At 38.9% G+C, this 22,890-nt stretch overlaps 1 protein-coding gene across 1 annotated transcript in view; it reads left to right on the plus strand.

The window, feature by feature from the left end:
- ESRP1 (epithelial splicing regulatory protein 1) overlaps positions 1 to 22,890 on the plus strand; it is a 56,416-nt gene that overhangs the window by 14,781 nt on the left and 18,745 nt on the right. Inside the window, exons 5-13 of the mRNA XM_008689152.1 lie at positions 2,022 to 2,120; positions 2,256 to 2,310; positions 3,538 to 3,648; positions 3,763 to 3,895; positions 3,990 to 4,032; positions 6,325 to 6,626; positions 10,681 to 10,899; positions 13,054 to 13,240; positions 16,710 to 16,878. Coding sequence (XP_008687374.1) covers positions 2,022 to 2,120; positions 2,256 to 2,310; positions 3,538 to 3,648; positions 3,763 to 3,895; positions 3,990 to 4,032; positions 6,325 to 6,626; positions 10,681 to 10,899; positions 13,054 to 13,240; positions 16,710 to 16,878 — 1,318 coding nt within the window. The remainder of the gene's footprint in view (positions 1 to 2,021; positions 2,121 to 2,255; positions 2,311 to 3,537; positions 3,649 to 3,762; positions 3,896 to 3,989; positions 4,033 to 6,324; positions 6,627 to 10,680; positions 10,900 to 13,053; positions 13,241 to 16,709; positions 16,879 to 22,890) is intronic.

The raw sequence follows: 22,890 nt of genomic DNA on the forward strand, positions 1-22,890 counted from the left end.
GGGGAAACGTCAGGCAGAAGGGAAGGTTGAAGCAGACTTCCCACTGAGCAGGGAGCCCACCGTGGAGCTCGATCCCAGGACCCCAGGATCATGACCTGAGCCAAAGGCGGACGCTTAACCAGCTGGGCCACTCAGGCACCCCTAAGACTTTATTTTTGAGTAATCTCTACACCCACTGTGGGACTCGAACTACAACCCTGAGATCAAGAGTCACGTGTTCTACGGAATGAGCCAGCAGTGCCCCCAATAATCATTTTAATGACCCAATCCATGGTCCTTCCTCTGCAGCTTGAGCATCTCCTGGGATTGTTTTTCTAATCCTTCAGTGGGTAGCACATTTATTTCATCACTAGATGATGTGAAGGGTTGGATGGAGGGGGGGAGAGTGCAGAAATTATCTGCCATTTCAGCTTGGTTATTATCCTATGAGTATACAAATAGGCATCTGGTGAATGACCCTCGAAGTATGATTATCACGGGTTATGAAAGTTGGCCACCCCAGGGCTCTAGGAAGAGGGGGAGGACGTCCCTTTTTATAATGCCTGCTTTGTGCCCTGAACTTGTTTTATCTCCTTTAATCTTCACAGAAAAGCCCAGGGAGGTAAAGATTATCACAGCTTTGGCTTTTCAGATAAGCTGAAGTTTAATGGGGTTAAGTAATTTGCCAAGGAACATATGGCTGCATTTCTACATGTGGTATATTTAATGGCAGAGAAATGTAGCTGGATGAGGGACTACGCAAAGTGAATGAAGTGAATTTCCCAGCACAGTGGGAAAACAGTGTCTCTTCAGTGGAGAAAGAAAGGAGAGGGGAGTGGAGGGTGTGTAGGAATGAAGTGGAAAGGGATTTTGAATTGAATGGAAAAGGATATTGCTCTTTGAATTAACTCTTCAGATGATTGGTTATGATGCTTGGTGGAAGGGAGCTCTCTGAACTGTTCTAACATTGTATCCTCTTTGATTGCAGTGAAGTTGTACTTAGAAGTTAATGTCTTCGTTTTTTACCCTAATAAAATACCAGTTAGAAAACTAGAATAAAGGCAAACATTCTAATAACCGCCACCCAGATAGCTGTTTTCATTTTAAACTCGGGGAAAGACACAGTCCTGTAGTGTTACCTGTTACATGCATTGTGCTACATTATGAAATTTATACAAATTTATACATAATACAAAGTGTGACGGTAGTATTGAAACTTAAAAATAGCAAAATTAAACATTTTTATAACGGTTAGCTTCTTGACAAAGATACAGGCTTATTTTAGAGAAATTGTAAATTTGTAAAACTTGATGGAAATCTTTTCTGGTCTCACCCTCTATCACAGCTTAAGCCATGCATTTCTTAAAAGCCCTATTTCCTGGCTTACCCAAAGCATGTATCGACTTGATCAAGAGCCACATTGGCCAGTGTTAGCTCTGAGCCTTTGAATAGTTTCTACAAATTCACTCTAAAAGGACAAGTGTTCGCTGCCATCTAAGATGGCCAGAGTACATGGCTCTAAAAATCTTCTAATGGGGAGGTTCTCAGTAAAAGTGGCATCATAGAAATAGTGTCATCTGTAATCTGAAGTGTCTTTTTTCAAACAGCCTAAGAAAGCCACATGATACCTCGTAGTCTTGACTGTATGTCTTTAAGTCCACAAGTTCATTGCCTTGCATATGCTGTAAAGATAATAGGATGTAGGGATTTACTAACTTTGGTGTATACCTCATGGTTTGACACTAAATGAAGGTGCTTAGTAGTCATACATTTGCTAATACTCAATACATTTTATTACTGGTAGTGCCTCAGGACAGGATTGTTTGGGCCATTTTACTCTCTATTTACCCAAGAGGGTAATTGGAGACTCCAGGAAGTATGGGTGGAGTCCAAACTGACAGGAAGCGGCTATTCCTTGATTTCAAATAATTCTCAACCTTAGATGCATTTTACTTGGCTTCTTGGCTCTGTGTGAGTTTAATCTTAAGTTAGAAGCACCTCATTTTACTTCCTCAAAATGATTCCTTAACTTAATATCCCAGGCTTAAACTTTGAGAAGACTAGTTCGGTCTCCCGGTATGGAGCCTCACAAGTGGAAGATATGGGGAATATAATTTTAGCAATGATTTCAGAGCCTTATAGTAAGTATTGCTGTTGTAACAGTTGTGGACCTAGAATTTGGTCCTGCCATGTTTTTCTCATATATACTTTGAATGTCCTCCCACAGCTTTATCTCCCTAATAGCTAAATGATGACTTCTATGTTCTCATTTTTAGATCACAGGTTTTCAGATCCAGAGAGAGTAAATTACAAATTTGAAAGTGGCACTTGGTAAGTAGTAGATGGTTATTCCATTTGAGCCTTTTGATTTGTTTTATTCACATTGTGATATTTAACTCCCTTTGTATTTCAGTAACTTCACTAAACCTTTTGGCATTTCATTTTTTTAATATTAGGTTATTTATAAAAGGTATCTTAAAGTGAGCTTGGATGTTGGGGATTAAACTTAACTGAAATATTTGCATCCTTAGTCACTATGACCCGTAGGTATTGTGTCTCTGCTTCTTCTTTTAGTGTCTCGGAACTCTTTATCCTCTCACAGGAAAACTTACAGAGGAAAAATGATAGGCTTTAAGAGTTCACAAGATTTTTACTGAGATAATTTAAAGTATGTTCTATCAGCTTCTACTTTAAAGTGAAGGAAATAACTGGCAAGAAGTATGAAATGGTGGTATCTCTGTGATCACAGGTAGACCTGTTTGCTTGTAAATCACTGCACTGGATTCCTGAGATTGCCTGGTGCCTGAAGTGAACAAAAACCTCTGACATCACTGCCCATAGAGAGACTTTGGGGTCTATTTAGTTGGGGAGAAAGTGACTCATTTGGAAAGTGTCCTAGGACTTCTGGAAATATGAATATGGGAGGAACAGAACATCAAAAGGTGTCAAAATATATAATAGGTGATTTGCAAGTGACTCATTAAGGTCTGGGAACTCCCATGCATTTCCATAAACACTCCGTGATGGCTCCCGTTTGATAGGGGAGATATTTTAATGGCAGAGTTCGACTACATGCACACATTCCTGATATGGGTTAATTGCCAGCTTTATGCAGATCTTAAGTTTTGCTGTCAAAATGGATTCAAACCCCACTGGTATACTGGCCAGATCTGAGAATAAACGTAAACCTATCCGATATTCTTGGTTCTAGGCATTTACTGGCCATCAGGGTATTGGGAGAACTTTGCTACCTATAAGTTGATCCTGGGTCCTTTTGAGTTGATGGCCAGCAAGCAGCAACTCAGCTGATGGATGGTTTGCTGAGTGAGCCAGCTGTGTTGGACCTGCATAGGCCGTTGGCTTTCTATAGTGAACTACCCAAAGAATACTTTGAACTGTGCCCAGATCATCTTTGAGGTTATGAAATAAATCAGGCAGTATTACAAGTCTGTCTGAACACCAAATAATACCTTATGTGTAACTAGGGAAATGGTAGCTTGGAATAGGTCGGACTCTCTAGGACTAATTAGGCAACCTGAAGTTTTGCTTGACCCACAGCAGCAAGATGGAACTTATTGATGACAACACCATAGTCCGGGCACGAGGTTTACCATGGCAGTCTTCAGATCAAGATATTGCAAGATTCTTCAAAGGACTCAATATTGCCAAGTTGGTTTTCTTTAATGTCTGTTTTACTTAGTAACCCCAAAGGGATGATGGGTGTCCTATCATTTTTCCTCACTGTACTTTTTTTCCTCCCACTGCTATTTGTCCTTCTCAAAGGGGAGGTGCAGCACTTTGTCTGAATGCCCAGGGTCGAAGGAATGGAGAAGCTCTGGTTAGGTTTGTAAGCGAGGAACACAGGGATCTAGCATTACAGAGGCACAAACATCACATGGGGACCCGGTACATTGAGGTATGTCCTCACAACCTGAGATCCTTGACATCTTGAATGAGTATTAATGTTGGAAGGCTCAGAAACTGTATTTAATTTCCCTTTCTTTTCTTAGGTTTACAAAGCAACAGGTGAAGATTTTCTTAAAATTGCTGGTGGTGAGTGCTTTTTATATAATGCAGCTATAAGAAGAATCTGAAATTTATTTATGTACCAGAGTAGATGAATAGGGCCATAAATAGTTTTTATTTCCTAAAGAAATATAGGAATTGACCTTTTTTTTTTTTTTAAGGTTGGAAGAAATGACGCGTAATATGAGTGTTTTCAATGTATACACTTGCCCTAAGGCTTCAGTCAACCAACTATAGTTAAATAGCCGTTAAAAATAGTATCATACAGGGATGCCAATGGCTCAGTCAGTCTCTAGAGTGTACAGCTCCTGATCTCTGGGTCGAGAGTTCAAGCCCCAGGTTGGGTGTAGACATTACTTAAAAAAAAGAAAAAAAAAATACCAAATGGGTGCCTGGCTGTCTCAGTCAGTGGAAAATCTGACTCTTGATCCCAGGGTTGTGAGTTTGAGCCTCACATTGGGTGTAGTGATTACTTAAAAATAAAACCTTTAAAAAAAAAAATACCATGCAAAGGTGAAAGATCCTGTAAAGTCATGTACAGAGGGAGAGAGTAGTTCTTGGGAAATTAAATAGTCTGAAAATTGCTTTCAAACAGCCACACCAGAATACCTGGAATTGTTGGATATGTGTTTGTAGGCTTTCTCGGCTTCTGTAACTCATCAGTGGCCAGGAACTCAGTGGTTTCTGGGTCTAGTATGTTTGAGTACATAGTGTTTGCAGTAATAAGGTCAGAAAAAAATGGAAACAGATAACTGTCTTTATCTCATTATCGAGTGGTTCATTACTTTAAAACCTATAAATGACAGGTGCATAAAAAATGTTGATTGTGGTTTGACAGGTTATTTTTCTATACATAAAACTACCTTGTAAGTTTCTGTTGCTCTGTTTATACAGCTTTATAACTTTTTCCTTTTAGTATATTATGAATATTTTCCCATGTAACTAAATTTTCTTCAGTGTTAATTAATATACAGTATTATGTACCATACATTTTTTTTTAAAAAACACCCTTTGGACATTTATAGCTCATTTCCAATTTTTCACCCTAAGTATGTTGCAGTGAATGTTTTTGTATCTCTGTAAGTACCACTCATTAGGATAACACTAAAATTAGGTTAGCTAAATCTAAGAATGTAGGTAGACCTTTTAAGAGGCTTTTGAAAATATACTATTGCCAAATATGTACTAGGGTGACTTTCACCTTAAATACAGAGAACACTGGTATCTCGGTAATACATAGCCCTGGTTAAAATCCTTGAAACTGTTGAACTTGTAGCAAAAACATCTTGTTTGCATAATTTGCTGGTATATTTCCGTTCTGACACTTAATTCTTTAGATATACGAAGGCTTCCAAATTCAGAGCTTCAAGTTTAAGTGTTTCCAAAATCCCAAAGTGTTGTTTGATATTAGTTGGGGATAAAATACACTCAGAGTTGCTCAGGTTCTGAGGTTCCATGATAGATGGCAAAGTTAACTCACATATTAATCCTGGGATTTCATGGTGTGTGGGTAGTATGAGAGTTTGCTCTTAAAGGAAAATGTGATGGACATCTGGCTGGCTCAGGTAGAGCATGCAACTCTTGATCAATGGGTTGTAAACTCAATCTCCATGTTAGTGATACAGCCTACTTAAAAAAATGATAAAATAAAGGAAAATGTTACAAGTTTATGAGCTCAAAGGATGTGCATCAGAGTATTTGCTGCATGGTAATAGTGTACAAAATGCTTTATGACAGGCAGAATGTTGATAAATCCTGAAACTGGCTGTCATGCATGTTCATTAGACTCCCCTTTACTTATGTTTGACCCTTAATAAAAAAGTAATCAGGAAAATAATAATGATCACCAAAGTGCTTTATGTGTACTGACTTAAGTAATTATCATAAATCTATGAGGTAGGTAATTTTACCCCTATTTTACAAATGAGGACACTAAAATATAGGGTCAAACTTGACTAAAGTCATAGCCTCGTAAATGGCAAAGTCAGGATTGGACCCAGGCATTCTAGTTCCTTGACCTGTGTTCTTACCTAGCACGATGACTTACTGCCTCTCCCTCAGAAGAATACGGTGATTGGTCCATGATTTAATTGTCTGGCCACCTTCCCAAGTTAGGTGTTTTATGAGAAAGGTAGGGGGAAGGTTTCAGATATGTGGGGAGAGAATTCTGATTCCTGGGATGTTGTCAGGAATTCAGCAAAGAGTGTAAGTTTTGATAATAAACTCAAGAAATTGCCAAGGATTTTACCATTTTAAGTTTGGTAACGTTGACGTCTTACCCATTTCTCCCCCTGCCTCCTGGTATTTGTGTTCCCCTAGGTACATCCAATGAGGTAGCCCAGTTTCTCTCCAAGGAAAATCAAGTCATTGTCCGCATGCGGGGGCTCCCTTTCACAGCCACAGCGGATGAAGTGGTGGCCTTCTTTGGACAGCATTGCCCCATCACTGGGGGGAAGGAAGGCATCCTGTTTGTTACCTATCCGGATGGTAGGCCAACAGGAGATGCTTTTGTCCTCTTTGCCTGTGAAGAATATGCACAGAATGCATTGAGGAAGCATAAGGACTTGTTGGGTAAAAGGTACATCGAACTCTTCAGGAGCACAGCAGCTGAAGTCCAGCAGGTGGGTTTTCAAGAGTTGTGTGTGTGTGTTTGTTTGTTTGGTGGCTTTGCATGATTTTCTATTTATTTCCAAGAACAATCCTACATTATTGTGTGAAAACTTGAAATATACAGAAAGTATAGGTGCATTTTAAAAAATTTCATTCCGTAATGAAAAGATAGCCACTGTTATTTTTTCTGTGCACACAGAGAAAATGCATGTGTTTTTATGTAATTAGAATATCTGTAGATAGACTTTATATTCTTTTTAAGAACTACGTATCTTGCAAGTTTACCCGTGTCCAAAAAATTTCATTTTTAATGTTACGTACATAATTTATTTAGAAATTCTATTGTAGGGGCGCCTGGGTGGCTCAGTCGTTAAGCGTCTGCTTTCGGCTCAGGGCGTGATCCCGGAATTCTGGGATCGAGCCCCACGTCGGGCTCTTCCGCTGGGAGCCTGCTTCTTCCTCTCCCACTCCCCCTGCTTGTGTTCCCTCTCTCGCTGGCTGTCTCTCTGTCAAATGAATAAATAAAATCTTTTAAAAAAAAAAAAAAGAAAGAAATTCCATTGTACATTCAGGTTGGCTTTTTTTCATGCATAAGAAATTTCTAGATAAACATGCTTAGGAAACTCTCAATTTCTGATTGAGTCTTTACAACTGGATGGGATGAGCTTTTTAGATTTTTAATATCTTACCAAATTTATTTCCCAAAAAGCTTGATCAGTTCCTTACTGCTGGTGATGGTATAAAGTGTCCTTTTGTCCTATTCTCTTTCAGAATTCAGAAATGTTTTTGAGGCACAGATGGGACAATCAGTTGCCCAAAATGATCCAGACATGAAGCCATCTGTAGGGTTTCAAGCCTTTGGCTATTCTTGACTTACCAGCTGAAGGGTCTTTAAGGGTCTTCGTTTTTCTTCTGTATCTTGAGATCATGCAGACTGCTTCACACGTGGCTCTTCCAACTTAATCTGCTTGGGTCCCCTAGTAGAATAGAGCATCTGTAATGATACATTTCATCTTTTTTGCAAGCAATTAGGACACTGACTCTACTGTCATTCCTATGAGTTCATAAAATGATTTTTGTCTCGCTTTCTGCAGAGCCCATTGTGTATTGTGATTTGAAACAATTGCCCAAAGTTGAAAAGAACCTCTCACCTGTTAGGATACTGACATGATTTTTATACCTGGAATAAACATAGGTGACATTTTAAGCTAGTTCTGCATCCTGATGTTCTAGTGCTCTTGAACCCTAAACTGTGAACAGACGTGTAATTTATTTTTTTTTTTATTTTTATTATTATTTTTTTTTAATGATTTTTTATTATATTATGTTAGTCACCATACAGTACATCCCCGGTTTCCGACATAGTCCATAGTCTCTCATGTTTCATTCCCCCTTCTGATTACCCCCCCTTTCTTTATCCCTTTCTTCCCCTACTGATCATTCTAGTTCTTATGTTCCATAGATGAGAGAAATCATATGATAGTTGTCTTTCTCTGCTTGACTTATTTCACTTAGCATTATCTCCTCCAGTGCTGTCCATGTTGTAGCAAATGTTAAGAACTCGTTCTTTCTGATAGCTGAGTAATATTCCATTGTATATATGGACCACAACTTCTTAATCCAGTCATCTGTTGAAGGGCATCTCGGCTCCTTCCACGATTTAGCTATTGTGGACATTGCTGCTATGAACATTGGGGTGCATATGGCCCTTCTCTTCACTACGTCTGTATCTTTGGGGTAAATACCCAGTAGTGCAATGGCTGGATCATAGGGTAGCTCAATTTTTAACTTTTTAAGGGACCTCCACACTGTTTTCCAGAGTGGCTGTACCAACTTGCATTCCCACCAACAATGTAGGAGGGATCCCCTTTCTCCACATCCTCTCCAACAATTGTTGTTTCTTGCCTTGTCTATTTTTGCCATTCTAACTGGTGTAAGGTGGTATCTCAGTGTGGTTTTGATTTGAATTTCCTTGATGGCTAATGATTTTGAACATTTTTTCATGTGTCTGTTAGCCATTTGTATGTCTTCATTGGAAAAGTGACAGACGTGTAATTTAAACAATCCTGTACCTTGCTGAGAGTGAGCATCATAAATTCTGAATTTCTAAAATACGCGAAACATGCTTGAGGCTTCAAACATTAAACACATCAGTGCCAAACCAGAGGGGGCGCAAATAAGATTTTAGATCTTTAACTGGAAGAACAGTGTTATGGAAATCTTGGCCTAGAACAGACTGCCCCAGGGCCTCGGCTACGGTATGTTCTTGGTTTAGGTACAGAGGGTGCTGCCTCTATGACTTCACCATGATGAGGTTTGGGCGATAGATGAGCTTCCCCTCCAGCCCCTGTCCTACTGACTGAAGAAATGCTGAAGTAATCATGTGCTCTGCACTGCCGTCTTTTCATTCCTAACAGTCATTTCATCCAATAACTGCTCGCTCACCTCCTGTTTGCAGGTATCGGAAGGTGCCTGAGCATTTCCTGTGCTGAGTTTGTCTATAACCATACTTACTTTCTGTTCATGTTCATCCCATCATGTTTGTGCTGTGTCTGGATTATTGTTGTAATTTTTAAAAATTTCTGCTGTCTCTGAAGTTTCTTTGGCTGTGTTGTATTCTTTGTTTTCTGTCACCTCTTACTTAGCAACTGGACAGGGTGGGAGTGAGGAAATTAGGGCAATTTGGGGGGAGGGTTTTGATTCCTTCTTTTCAGTTCAAGGGATGATTAAGGCTACAGTGGTAAGTTAGAAAACTTAGGGACGTCACATACGCTGTGTGCACAAGGACCTGATATTATAAACTAGTAGGCATGTTCTAAACTAAGGCAAAAGTAGACCAGAACCTTATAATTTTTTTTAAGATTTATTTATTTATTTAAGAGAGAGAAAGAGTGAGTATGAACTGAGGGGGGGGGCAGAGGGATAGGGAGAAGCAGGCTCCCTGCTGAGCAGGAAGCCCCATGTGGGGCTCTAGCCCAGAACCCTGGACCGTGACCTGAGCCCAAGGCAGACGCTTAACCAACTGAGCCACCCAGGCGCCCCTTTAAATTCTTAAAATTTTTTTAAAGATAGACCAGAATCTTAGAGTTTTGCCTGGAAGTAATCCTTTCTCCTAAATACACCTAACCTCTCATTCATTTTCAAGACAGCCAAATTCTATGACTTTAAAAGATAGTGGCAAGACAGAGCATCTTGACTATCTCAAATTCACATAAAAACTGATTATTTTGTGGTCACTAAATAATTTTTTTTTCATTTTTATGTTACCAGCCGTTCTGTCTTGGGCTTTATACATTGTTATAAATGTGGTATTACATTATAATATAATCCAGAGTCACTATTTGACCTGTGGTTCCTTACTGTGTCATTCTCTTGCTTGGGTTTGGAGGTAGAATGTGATAACAATACTAAGGGGAACACCGTGCTTCGTGAAATGAAATCTAATAGACTGCTACAAAAGTTCACATTTAGCAGTATGTCCAGATTGTTATACAGGCAGCGTACTTTTCAGGATATTGGTCCTGAGACTGTGAAGTACTTGTCCAGTAGACCAGTCCTTAATCGAAGCACATCGTATTGTGTGTGGCCTGTGCCTTAGCATGCATTTGACAAATGTGTGGGTCTCATGCTTTCCCCACTGAGCAGTGTGAATCCCTTTCTCCATAGGTGCTTCTCAAACTTGAATATGCTTAAGAATTACCTGGGGCTCTTGTTAAAATGCAGGTTCAGGGGGCACCTGGGTGGCTCAGTCGTTAAGCATCTGCCTTCGGCTCAGGGCGTGATCCTGGCGTTCTGGGATCCAGCCCCACATCAGGCTTCTCCGCTGGGAGCCTGCTTCTTCCTCTCCCACTCCCCCTGCTTGTGTTCCCTCTCTTGCTGGCTGTCTCTCTGTCGAATGAATAAATAAAATCTTCAAAAAAAAAAAAATGCAGGTTCATGTTTCCCAGGTCTGAGGTAGAACTGAGATGCTGCATTTCTAACACGTCCCACACTGCTGCTGTGCTCGTTGTGGACCACGTTAGAGGAGCAAGGCTCTAAATCACTTCTCTTTTGCTTTGAGTACAGGTGCTGAATCGATTTTCATCGGCCCCTCTTATTCCACTTCCAACCCCTCCCATTATTCCAGTACTACCTCAGCAATTCGTGCCCCCTACAAACGTTAGAGACTGTATACGCCTTCGAGGTCTTCCCTATGCGGCCACAATTGAGGACATTCTGGACTTTCTGGGGGAGTTTTCCACAGATATTCGAACTCATGGGGTTCACATGGTATTGAATCACCAGGTAAGGAGTAACTTATTAGAAAACTGATTTGCTTATTCTTAGGATCAAAGGCTCTCTTCCAGTTTAAAAAAAAAAAAGTACAGGTGTTCAATCAGCGGTATCAGAAGTCTTTAAGGAAAGCTTTAACTGTTGATGCAGGAGGTCTTTGAGATGAACTCCAGAAAGAATTTTGTCATTAGCATGGTAATTTAAATTCAGCTCTGATTCCACCGTTGCTTGTATCCACCAAATTACCAGTAGTCTCAGGAAGGATGCGAACACGTTATCCATCTAACACAACATTTTACTGTTACAGCTCCTGAGCTTTGCTGTTGTAGTGATTGTAGTGATTGTAGACTGTATATAAGCCAAAGAGCATATCTGTGTTCCAGAGTACTTTTTATCTGTAGACTGGTTAGAACTCTCTTATTTTATATATATGACATCAAATGATATTTAGTAGAGTGCAGACTTAGTAAGGATTTGTATCTGTTCCACCTGGACCAGTATGTGATCATAACATGAGCTCAAATGTGTTAATGAATTATTGAGAAGCCTCTATCAAAGGATAACCAAATTCTCATGGTGTACAAGGATAAATTCTATGCATATTAAAAGTAGTTCCTGTCTTGGTGTCTCTTGATTTTTGGTTAAACAAAATTAGTCCTACTAGTTGACAAATGATTTACCAGCATTGTGTGCTATGATAAGCGGGACAGAATTTTTAAAAACCTGTAAACCAAGTGTTCCTAATTAAAATTTTGAACTCTTAAAAACAAGGTTGCATTAGTTTTTAAAAATGTTTTCTGAGCATTATGGGTTGAATATAGGTTTGTATTGGAAATAACAACATTTTTCTAAATTGCTAGTCTGAGTATGAGGAATCAGAAAACCTCCTGAGCCCCTGGCTTGGTTTTCCACCCCAGCACATGCTCATTCTAACTCTCATGTCAGTATTAAGCTATGCAACTTGTAATCTATGTACCCTCTCAGCATGCTTCACTGGTGGGAGTCCTTTTGAATAAAACTTCCCTACAATTCAGCATTGCCAGGAAATTGTTCGGTTTCTCTTTGAGCACCATATCTGATAACCTAGGGGCTATTATTGTTCTTTGATTAACCAGAGTGGACATATTTGCCTCTTATTGACCCATGTGACTTATCGTGATTGAATTTGGGAGAAATGCTTCTTTAATGATGGACGAGCTTTTAGCTGTCTTGAAGAGGTTAGGTTTCCATCTTGGACTGGGTTTCCCTGGTATCCCTAATTTCCCTGGTATGGTGACTCTTACGGTAACTTGCATGGTTATAATTTGCACTAAGTAGTCCCTTAGAGACTTTTAAGGAAATCCATAAAAAAAGAAAGGAGTCTTAAAAGCCAATCGTGTCTTTTTCTCCCCCATAAAATGTCCATGTTAAAGAAAACCAATGTGTTCTGGTTCTGTGAAACAGAAGTCTACCAGCTTGGCTTTAAACAGGATTTTTAGCAAGCTATTAGTAATAGAGGAGATGTCTATAAACACCTGTCTGACCAAGGTTTAAAGTGGAGGTACTAGGGAAGAGGTGAGAGAAGGACTCCTAAGCAAGGCTGATAATATAGCTTTCACCCGCCCTCACTGCTTTGCAGTTCCCATTTCGTTACCCCCTTCTCTCTTCCCAAGCCCACATCCCAACCTAGGCTTCAGGGAGAAGGGAAAGGGATGTTGCAGGTCGGTAATGGACAACTGAGCCATCACAGAACGCTGGTCTCTTCAGCCTCATGTAGGAGCATACATAAAGCTCTTATACTGGTTCTGTCCCTAGTTCTTCTCAATCAGATAAGATTTAATCGGATTTTTCAGAAAGGCAAAACGCAATATACAATCCTATACTTTAAAACCACAGTTATAAGGAGACCCTTTCAAAACCGTGTAAATCTGATACTGACTAGCAGTAATGAGAAAAGATCATTTTCAACTATGAGCTCTCAAAACTTTCTCCAACATTTTGTGGGCCATTCTGGTGATTAGGTGATAAAATGCAAGTTAGATTTCAGTAGGCAACACTTGTCACCCAGATTTTGTGGCTAAAATGTCTGTACTATGGGTGATTGTCACTTTGCATGTTTTGTAAGCAACCATTTCCTTGTTGAAGGAGACAGTCTCCTTTTGTTTTTATTCTCCCCCACGCGCTCAGGGCCGCCCATCAGGAGATGCCTTTATCCAGATGAAGTCTGCGGACAGAGCATTTATGGCTGCACAGAAGTGTCATAAAAAAACCATGAAGGACAGATATGTTGAAGTCTTTCAGTGTTCAGCTGAGGAGATGAACTTTGTGTTAATGGGGGGCACTTTAAATCGAAATGGCTTATCCCCACCGCCATGTAAGTTACCATGTAAGTTTTTCTTGGGTCTTGGCGCTATTCTACGCTATATGCTGGTAGGTGCTTAAGCTGCTTTCATAACTGTCTATGCCCCTGGTTCTTTCTAAGGCAGGTGAGATGGTTACATAAGGCTTTCCCATCTGAAATCGGTAGTATCTGGTAATCATTTAAGACCTTGGTTGTGGACACCCATAATTAGAGATGCTACGAATACCTCCTTTCAAATTATATTCTTGCTTTTCCAGTGATAAGCACTTGATTTCTGAAGCTTAATGTGCTCAAGATAAGCACTGACTCTGGGAGGCAACCTGGCTATGTAGATATTTTAATACGCATTTAAAGGTGAAATAAGTATGGCTGAATCCTTTTTCTTTTCCTTTTTTTTTTTTTTTTTTTTTGGTAAAACATTAAACTTTTTTTTTTTTTTTTTGGTAAGGGTGATTTGATGCCCATTTTGCATTTTTAATTTTTTGAGCATTAAGTATTTCTTTGGAAAGGACAATCTGGGGAGCACTTATCTTGCTCTCCAGAATATCTGGAATGAGCAAGTTATTAAAAACTATAAATGCGTAAATAAATTAGCCAAAGTTTCCATTGGATCGCAGGATCAGTGCTTAATTTCAAGCCATGCTCTTGCTCATTGGCACCTGGGTGCAAGCCATCTGGAATCCTGTGTGAGAGGAATAAGCCCTTTAGTCTGGAGACCATGTTGTGGTTAGTGACTAAGGAACATTTGCAGATCTGATGTTAAAACTTGAATCTTTTTGTTTCAGTTTTCACTTTTGAATAAGACATACCTTGTTAGGAGCCATGCTGGGTATGTTTAAAGAATGTAGCACTTGGAATATAGTCCAACGATAATGGAGAAAGCTACCTGGATTACATACCTGATCCCAGTAAAATAGAGTGTGTTTAGGACATCACTTTCCGTAAAGAGGGATCTATACCAATGAAACTGTTTGATAGACTATTTTTCATAGATCATTCGGTGGGGCTTAATCCTTTTTTTCCCTTGGACTTCCTAAATGCTAATAATTCCATTCATCTGCTGCTTGCTGTTGGTGACTATCTTAAGAGTTGATGACTAATGAATGCCAAGTTCTGGAAATTTATGACTGGGTTTAAGTGGTGTCTTAAAGTAATCTTAGTCCTATGTATTCTGTCCCTAAACCACTGATAATATCAGTAACTTTTATAATTTCCTTGAGTGATAATCTATCAAGCATTGTGAGATAAGGAAATTTCTTCATGCTGTGTAACCCAAATTATTCTGCTATAGTATCCTTTTACTTCTCTCTCTTCCTGGTGGAAAACTGGTCATTACAGAGTTACCTCATAAGACTTTCGTTTTTTTCCCCCCTTTCCTCTCACAAGCCTTAAGGTAATAGAAAAAATTTAAAATGCCTTTTTCCACATAAAAATAGATTTCCATGTATTTTAATACTCCCCAAAAATGTTAACCAAAATTGACTACTTGCTGTTTTAGTGGACGAGTTCACTCATTTAAAAAAAAAAAAAAAAAAGAATTCCAGTTGATACATGCTAATGTTATGCCTATTTGACTGGACTTATTTTTTCCCCCTACCAACTCATTTGAGGTGATTTCCTATTTTTACAGCAACCAAAAACCTTAGAGAAATTGCATGTTTTCTTTTTATCTACTCTCAACAACTAAAGAAGTTAAAATAGTGATTGCTTAATCCCCCCTGAAGAGTTTCTTATTAAATCTGGGAAAGAAACGCCACTACAGTCTCCGTGTTTTTAAAGTTTTAAACTGTGTTTATTGAAATTTTAACTTTTTCAAAAAGTTGAACATTTGAAGGTAAACTCCACTTTTCTAATCTATGAATATACACATGTGATTCTCTTTTAGTAGTGTAAGAATAGGTGTCATTTCATTTGAGGAATATCCAAACCTGGGCAGTCTAATCTATTAACAAAAATGTCAGCCTTTTTATATATTGTCCTCTCACAAATTACTTGATAGTTTTGGAAGCAAGGTAACGGGCATAGGCTTTATAATTTTCTAGATGACTTAGGTGCCTCAATTTGTTCTATTTGCCATTTTGTGGAATCTTTAAGGTCAGGAATCATAATTTTAAAACTTACCTACATTATATATTGAACATGCAGCACAGTTTTTGGTGAATTACGAAGAAGAGACCTAAAAGCTGAATGTGAGATTGATACGTCGGTCTTTGGTTTATGGCGCCCTGTGCAGCCGACTCTCTTACTCATCTCCATACATGCGTGGAAACTCAAACACAAAAGACAATAGAGATTTTCCTGTGAAAAGGTGTCCCTTGGGCCTCTGCTATTTGCAAAATATATTAGATGGTTCTGGGTGCAAAAATTAAAGTCAAGAATTCCAAATTCAGGCCACCATTCCGTGATCTCTCTTGTTGAATGCAGATGGCCTGGATTGTTGTGTTCACCCCACATGTTACAGCTACAGAGCAGTAACAGGTGTGACTTAAAAGAGTTATGGGGCCTGGACTGAATAACTAGAAGATCATAGAATTTCATCCTTTCTGTTTTCTATTTAACCTGAGTCAGCTTTTTTATCAGTCAACTCTCAGGAATACTTAAGCCTGTTTTTCTTGAGTTATTTATCAGGCTGGGTAATGGGGGTTGTTGTTGGTGGTGGTGGTGGTGGTGGTTGTCATTTGTTTTTTTAAAACAGGTCCAAAGATGTAGATGAGTTTCAAAGCCCATCATTTGGTGTTCATTTAGGTGGAAGTAATGCAGAGTTAATCTACTCTTAGGTCAGTTCACTCTGCCACCATCTGTGCTTTGGCACAATGCACAGAGCTCATGAAATCATTTTTATCCTAACCATCTTCATCTTCCACCGTACTACGGAGTGGATAACAAGATGAAAGAGAAGCACAGCTCTCAAAAAAGCAACAACAACCCAGCTTTTAGTGTGAAATAATACTAAATGTCCTGTGTTTCTTTCCTCAAAGGGGTAGTTTATGGTGTAACTGGCACTCAGGGGTAGAAAAAAATACACGTGTCATGAAATAGTTGAACAGACTTAAAAATCTACTTGATAATTGGTTTTTGCCAATTTCTAGGTCTTTAGGCTTTGAGATGATTTTTAGGTGTTATCTATATAATCAAAAGGAAGTTGCTTGGACTTTTTAATCAAATTTTCTATGGAAGATGAGGATTCAGTGATTGAGTTGAAGATTAGCCAAAAAATTACCTAACATTAAAAAAAAATTTTCAAACTTTTAGAAGATGACACATTTGAGAAATTTCACATTGTCAACAAAAATTTCAGAAAATACTAATTATATACAATTTAAAAAAGTCACTTGGGAAGATAAAGAACTGGTCTCTTTAAAATGTATGTATGTGTGAAACAAAATGTATGTCTGTGTGGAACGGTGACGTTATGACTTTAGAGGTAGCACAAGTGTCCGTTGTGAGAAATGTCTCAAAGTCTCTCTCTCTGCTTATTTAGGCCTGTCCCCTCCCTCCTACACATTTCCAGCTCCTACAGCAGTTATTCCTACTGAAGCTGCCATTTATCAGCCCTCTGTGCTTTTGAACCCACGGGCACTGCAGCCCTCCACCGCGTACTACCCAGCGGGCGCTCAGCTCTTCATGAACTACACTGCGTACTATCCCAGGTAAGGCTCGGGTGGAAGGGGAAATGAGGGACAGAAACAAAGGACTCCTTTGATAGGCAGTGCCTGAGTTCACAAAAGAATATTGTCTGCCACTGACGAACAGGATGACAGGCAACAGCTTCTGTCCTATCTCTCTGGCCAAGAAGGCTGTTTCAAGACCAAAATAAGCTCATTTTTTAACCATATATTGACAGCAGGATCTTTTAGGTTACCTATGTATACAACTTTCCTTTTTTCCTTCTCCTGTCTTAGGGCCGTAAGTAAGTAGCACTGCAAGCATTGCAACAGCATGGCAATATTCTGTGAACAGATTACGAAAGAGGAAAATCCATAAGAGCCATTATATTTTTAAGTAGCATCCATTCACATGTCGACCCATAATAAATAAAAGCTGTTTCAAATTTTATAGGACTTCTATTCTTTCCCCCCTCTAAATCAGCACTAACACGTCCGAGATGAGATTATTCAGCACTTTCTTAGAATCAACATATTTTTAATCTGATTCATTCTTTTTAGTTGTGCTCAGTTTCTGGAAGGCAACAGTATGTATAATGGAGAGAAAGCTGTTGGTCTGAAAGCTGGGAGACCTGAGATTTAGTCTCAGCTCTTAGTGTAACTGGGGCAAGTCACTTAACCTTCCTGGTTCTTAGAAAATGACGGGATTACCAAGTTTTTGAAAGTCCATTCTGAGTCTGATGGCTTGTGATTCTCACTAGGATGTATAATGACCTCATTCTCAAAATTTTCTTTTCAAAAAGATTGGTTTGGCCAGTAACCGGTTCATTATTAAAATAAAATTTTATTTTATTAAAATTAAATTAAAACTTTATTAAGATACATTTTCATTAAAATGCAATTTTACTTTGGCACAAGCAATATTGCTCAGAATTTTAAAAATTACACTAGGCCTCATTTTTCCTTCCCCAGGTATTTTGACTACGTGTTTTGAGTACACCCATCAATATGTAAGTGAGGTTTTTTGATAAGTGATCCGGAAGTAACCTATCCATCCCCATAGTTGCTCTATCGCATGGTAGTTTTTTTCTCTCTCCATCTAGTTTTCTAGAAGGGAGCAGAAACTGTAGAATCTCAGCAGTGAAGCATGTGGCCTCTGTTAATTACATTTGTTATTTTTGTTAGGTATTTTTAAAACATTCATAAATGCTATTGCACATATTCTTTATTCTACTGGGGAAGAATAGGGACGAAGCCATAATAATTGCCAGTTGGCCTATATTGAAGGTTTGAAAAGGGTCAGACGCATGAGTGATTGTTCATGGTTGAGTGCTGTGTCAGGCGTCTGGCCCAGTCCCAGTCTGTCACCTACTCTGGACCCTGTGACAATCACTTGCTAGTCGTGGGCTCTGGTTATAAGAAAGATCTTTGTCTACCTTTCTTACACTATCAGGATGTCAGGAGTGAAATGCATTGTTCCTCTGGGTGCCTGGTGCTGTTTTTCCACTCTAGAATACATTTGCAGAGTATCCAGTTCCATCATTGACTTGTAATCTGGACCCCATGAAAAGAAGGAATCCCTTAGAAATAGCTGGCTAACATGGTAAGATGGGAATTCGAGTCTTGAATGGAAGGCCCAAAGTCAAGAGAAACTGACATTTATGGCTTAATAGCATCTGTCGTTTTGGGCCCCTGACTATAGGTTAATTTTTTTTCTAGGAGTTACAAAGTTTGTAAGACCCTCATTGTTACATATAAGAATATGGAGGTATTGTGAGTAAAAGTAGACTCCCATTTTATACACCTCTAAGTCTAGAAGCAGTCACTATTATTGGGTGGTAATAAAGACATACGTGTGTACTTCTAAATAATGTGGCATACTTAACATGTACTCCTCACTTGTCCCCCCCCCCTTTTTTTTTTAAAACTTGCCACTAGGTCGTTGACATCTTCCCTAAGGAATATGTATATATTTACCTCATTCTTGTAACTTCATATGATGTCACAAGGGTAAAAATACATCAGAATTTAACAGTTCCATATTTTTAGATCTCTAATTTAAAAAAATGTTTCTCTGTTAAACAAAGCTCATATTGATCTTTAAATACTTACATTTCTGTAGGACAATTTCGTAGAAATTGAATTTTTAAAAAAAATCTTTTTAGAGCATGCAAGTCGGGGGAGGGACAGGGAAAGGGGGAAGCAGAGTCCCCTCTGACTATGGTGTCCAGTGTGTGGCTCTCGTTTTCACGACCCTGAGATCATGACCTGAGTCAAAGTCAAGAGTTGGATGCTGGGGTGCCTGGGTGGCTTAGCCGTTAAGCGTCTGCCCTCAGCTCAGGTCATGATCTCAGGGTTCTGGGATCGAGCCCCGCATTGAGCTCCCTGCTCCGTTGGGAGCCTGCTTCTCCCTCTCACACTCCCCTTGCTTGTGCTCCCTCTCTTGCTGTCTCTCTCTGTCAAATAAAATCTTTAAAAAAAAAAAGTTGGATGCTTATCCACCTGAGCCACCCAGGTGCCCCAGGAATGAAATTTTTAATTGAAAGTCATGTTTATTAAATTAAAATTAGGGACTCCTGGGTGGCTCAGTTGTTGGGCATCTGCCTTCGGCTCAGGGCGTGATCCCGGGGTCCTGGGATCGAGCCCCGCATCGGGCTCCCTGCTCCGCTGGCAGGGAGCTTGCTTCTTCCTCTCCCACTCCCCCTGCTTGTGTTCCCTCTCTCACTGGCTGTCTCTCTCTCTCTGTCAAATAAATAAATAAAATCTTTTTAAAAATTAATTAATTAATTAAAATTAATACTTTCAAATCCCCTAACATAGTCCATTAATTGACATTTCCCTAATTGTAGTGAAACTACCCGCACAAAGTGTTTAAACATGGAAATGTCCTCTTATTTATACTGCAAAATCTAGAATAATTTAAAGAACAAATTCCAAACTATAAAATAATTTACAGTTTTGGCAGAATACCACTAATTTCTAATCTGACATGACTAAAAGGCATTTGAGGATATTGAAAAATTGCTGTGTAAGTTTTCAAGTATATTTTGACCATATTCCCTCATAAATGGGGAAGGCTTAAGAGAGTGTCTGTGGAGCTAAGAAAGGATATTAATCAGACACTCTTGGAGTTTTTGTTTCTTTTTAAATTAAAGTTTTTATAATTCCCTCCTTTTTATGAAATATGTCAGTTCAACTTGAGATTAATTCAATGTGTTCATTACTTTAAGAGGTTAAGATGCTAATGTATTTTGGAGGTTTTTTAGAAAAGATTTTGAGAGAGCACGAGTGGGGGGAGGGCAGAGGGAAAGGGAGACATAGACTCCCTGCTGAGTGTAGAGCCCTACAATACAGGGCTCCATCCCAGGACCCCAAGATTATGAGCTGAGCTGAAGGCTGCCACTTAACTGACTGAGTTACCCAAGCAAAACTGTTTTGCAGTTTTCTTTTTTTTTTTTAAGCGTGTCCCTCGAAAAGAAGTGATTGGCTTTAACTTTTTTTTTTTTTAAGATTTTATTTTTTTATTTTTTAAAGTAATCTCTATCCCCAACATGGGGTTCAAACCCACAACCCTTAGATCAGAGTCACATGCTCTGCTGACTGAGCCAGCCAGGCGCCCCAGTTTTAACTGTTTTTAACTTTCCATTTAACTAAGCAAACTATTATTTAGTACCTCTGTGAGATATGTTGGGAACATGAGGATTGATAAAACATAGACTCCTTCTAGTGTAGAGTGGCTGACAGAATGCGACTGTGACCCTGTGCTAAGTCAGTGACGTCAGAGGTCTTCTTCAGGTAGAGGGCATTTGTCCTTATTTTACCTCTAATTTGATCTATTTAAAAATTTGAAGATAAACTCTCCAGTGGCTATGGCTCTGAGACACAGCATCTTTGATCATGAGGATTTGGGTTACTTGAAGAACATTTAAGGAGAAAACATCAACCATTTTTATTTAAGAAGGTTTTAGCAGTCTAAATGTGTGGCTGTGACAATAACATCTTGAAGAGTAAGTGTAAAAAGGATATGTGGTTTATTTTCTGCTTGTGGACATTTCCCTCCCTTTTGGAAGACAGCTTCAGTTACTCAGTATCCTAGAGCTTAGCCAAGGATACAAAGGAATTAGAAGGGCCAATGCGTTTTTGCCCATCCTGCTTATCACTCAAAACTCCATTACATCACACCGTTTCTCTCCAAAAGGAGAGTCCTACCTTTTATTCTCACCTTTCATTTTTCTTAAGAAAGCATATTCTCCTTTGCATCAAAGCTCTAGCGCAGGTGAGAAACATGCTGATTCTTCAATTCTATGCCATCTCATTTAAGGAAAGCCAGATTAACATAAATGTCTTTATATGCATCACCTTACCTTTTGTAGGACACTAAATAAGTAACATCACCTGAACCAAGAAAGAGGGCAAGGGATATTTTATTTTTGAGCGTGCTTCATTTGGGTGCCCCATATGAAAGATTTGTTCTTTCTTGGGATAACTGTTTATTATTCAATCATCTTATTTCTCCCTAAACAATGAATATGTTTATTAAGTAATACTGAGGCACTCTGCACTGTTCAGTTTGTTGTGTAGCATTACTGTATTCTGTTCCGAAATTCTTTGCATTTGAACCAAAAAAATACCAACCCTCTGAAAGATGCCTATGTTTTGTAGTATTTTCAATGCCTACCTTTCGAGATAAGTGTAATTTCATTCAGATGCAATTGTAACAAATAGTGGGGAGAGATCTACACATTTTACCAAGTTTCTCCCAATAGTAACATTTGGCAGCCAGTTTACTTTCTGATTTATTTGGTGAATGTTTTCTAATAGGACTAGGGAAAAGGATAAAATCTGTCTTTAGTATGGGGTTATATTTTTCTTGGTTATGAAAATAATTTTTTTAAAGATTTTATTTATTTATTTGACAGAGAGAGACAGCCAGCGGGAGAGGGAACACAAGCAGGGGGAGTGGGAGAGGAAGAAGCAGGCTCATAGCGGAGGAGCCTGATGTGGGGCTCAATCCCATAACACCGGGATCACGCCCTGAGCTGAAGGCAGACGCTTAACCACTGTGCCACCCAGGCGCCCCTGAAAATAATTTTTTAAAAAAATTTAAATATTTAGTACTACCCATGCAAACTGGAATTCAGCATACAATGAAGTGATTCCAGAATATTGTAGTAATACAGTATCAACCAGTGTTGTAATAATGGAGAAGTGCCAGATAATTTTTGTTGGTGGGAATGATTATAACTAAGGTTTTTCAGTTTGGATGATAGTTCTAAATCACATAAACAAGAACTGCTGTGGGCAGTTGACTTTGTCAGTGAGAATTCAGTATAGCTTCCATGGAAGAAGTATTCCCCTGCTAGTCTGAAGACTTTATTCATGTAATGAGCAGTCCAGGGATTTAAAATGCAAATATGCTTAACATTCTTTTTAGCATGGCAGAAAATTATAGTGCAGTGAACATCAAGGAAAAATAACGACTCAAAACACCTGATACAATTTTGTTTTTCTAAGAATTTTTTCTTAAAATATTTGCATCATGTTATTTTCAGGTGTAACTTTAAGAAACTCTAAGAATTTTCAAAGTCAAGAGGTTATCTTCTCCCTACTTGTGACGATAGCAATATTTTGCCAGTCTTGTTTCATCTATTTCAGTTTACCCCACTATACTCTTATCCCCAGAATTTTTAAAAAATATTTTTTCTTTAAGTAGGCTGCACACTCTACCCACTGAGCCAGCCAAGCACCGCTCCCCGCCCAGAACATTTTAAAGTACAAAACCTAGAGGTCATTTCGTTCACCTGCTACTGTTTGTGTGTCAAGTGTATCTTTAAGCACCTTATTCTCAAAGCACTAATGACTTCAGAGCAGGCGAACTTAGTAAAACACATGTGTCAGTGTTGACAAAATAACCCTCTTTTACCTTTATTGCCTTAAACATTTCCTTGGTATATATCTTTAAGAGATGACACGAAAGGAGGCCTAAAGGAAGAATTGACATTTGTCTATGAATTTTATTCAACACTTTAGATTAATGACTTCTGATTTTGATTTCCT

This window comes from Ursus maritimus, unplaced genomic scaffold (assembly GCF_017311325.1).
Source record: "Ursus maritimus isolate PB19 unplaced genomic scaffold, ASM1731132v1 scaffold_9, whole genome shotgun sequence".
NCBI lineage: Eukaryota > Metazoa > Chordata > Mammalia > Carnivora > Ursidae > Ursus > Ursus maritimus.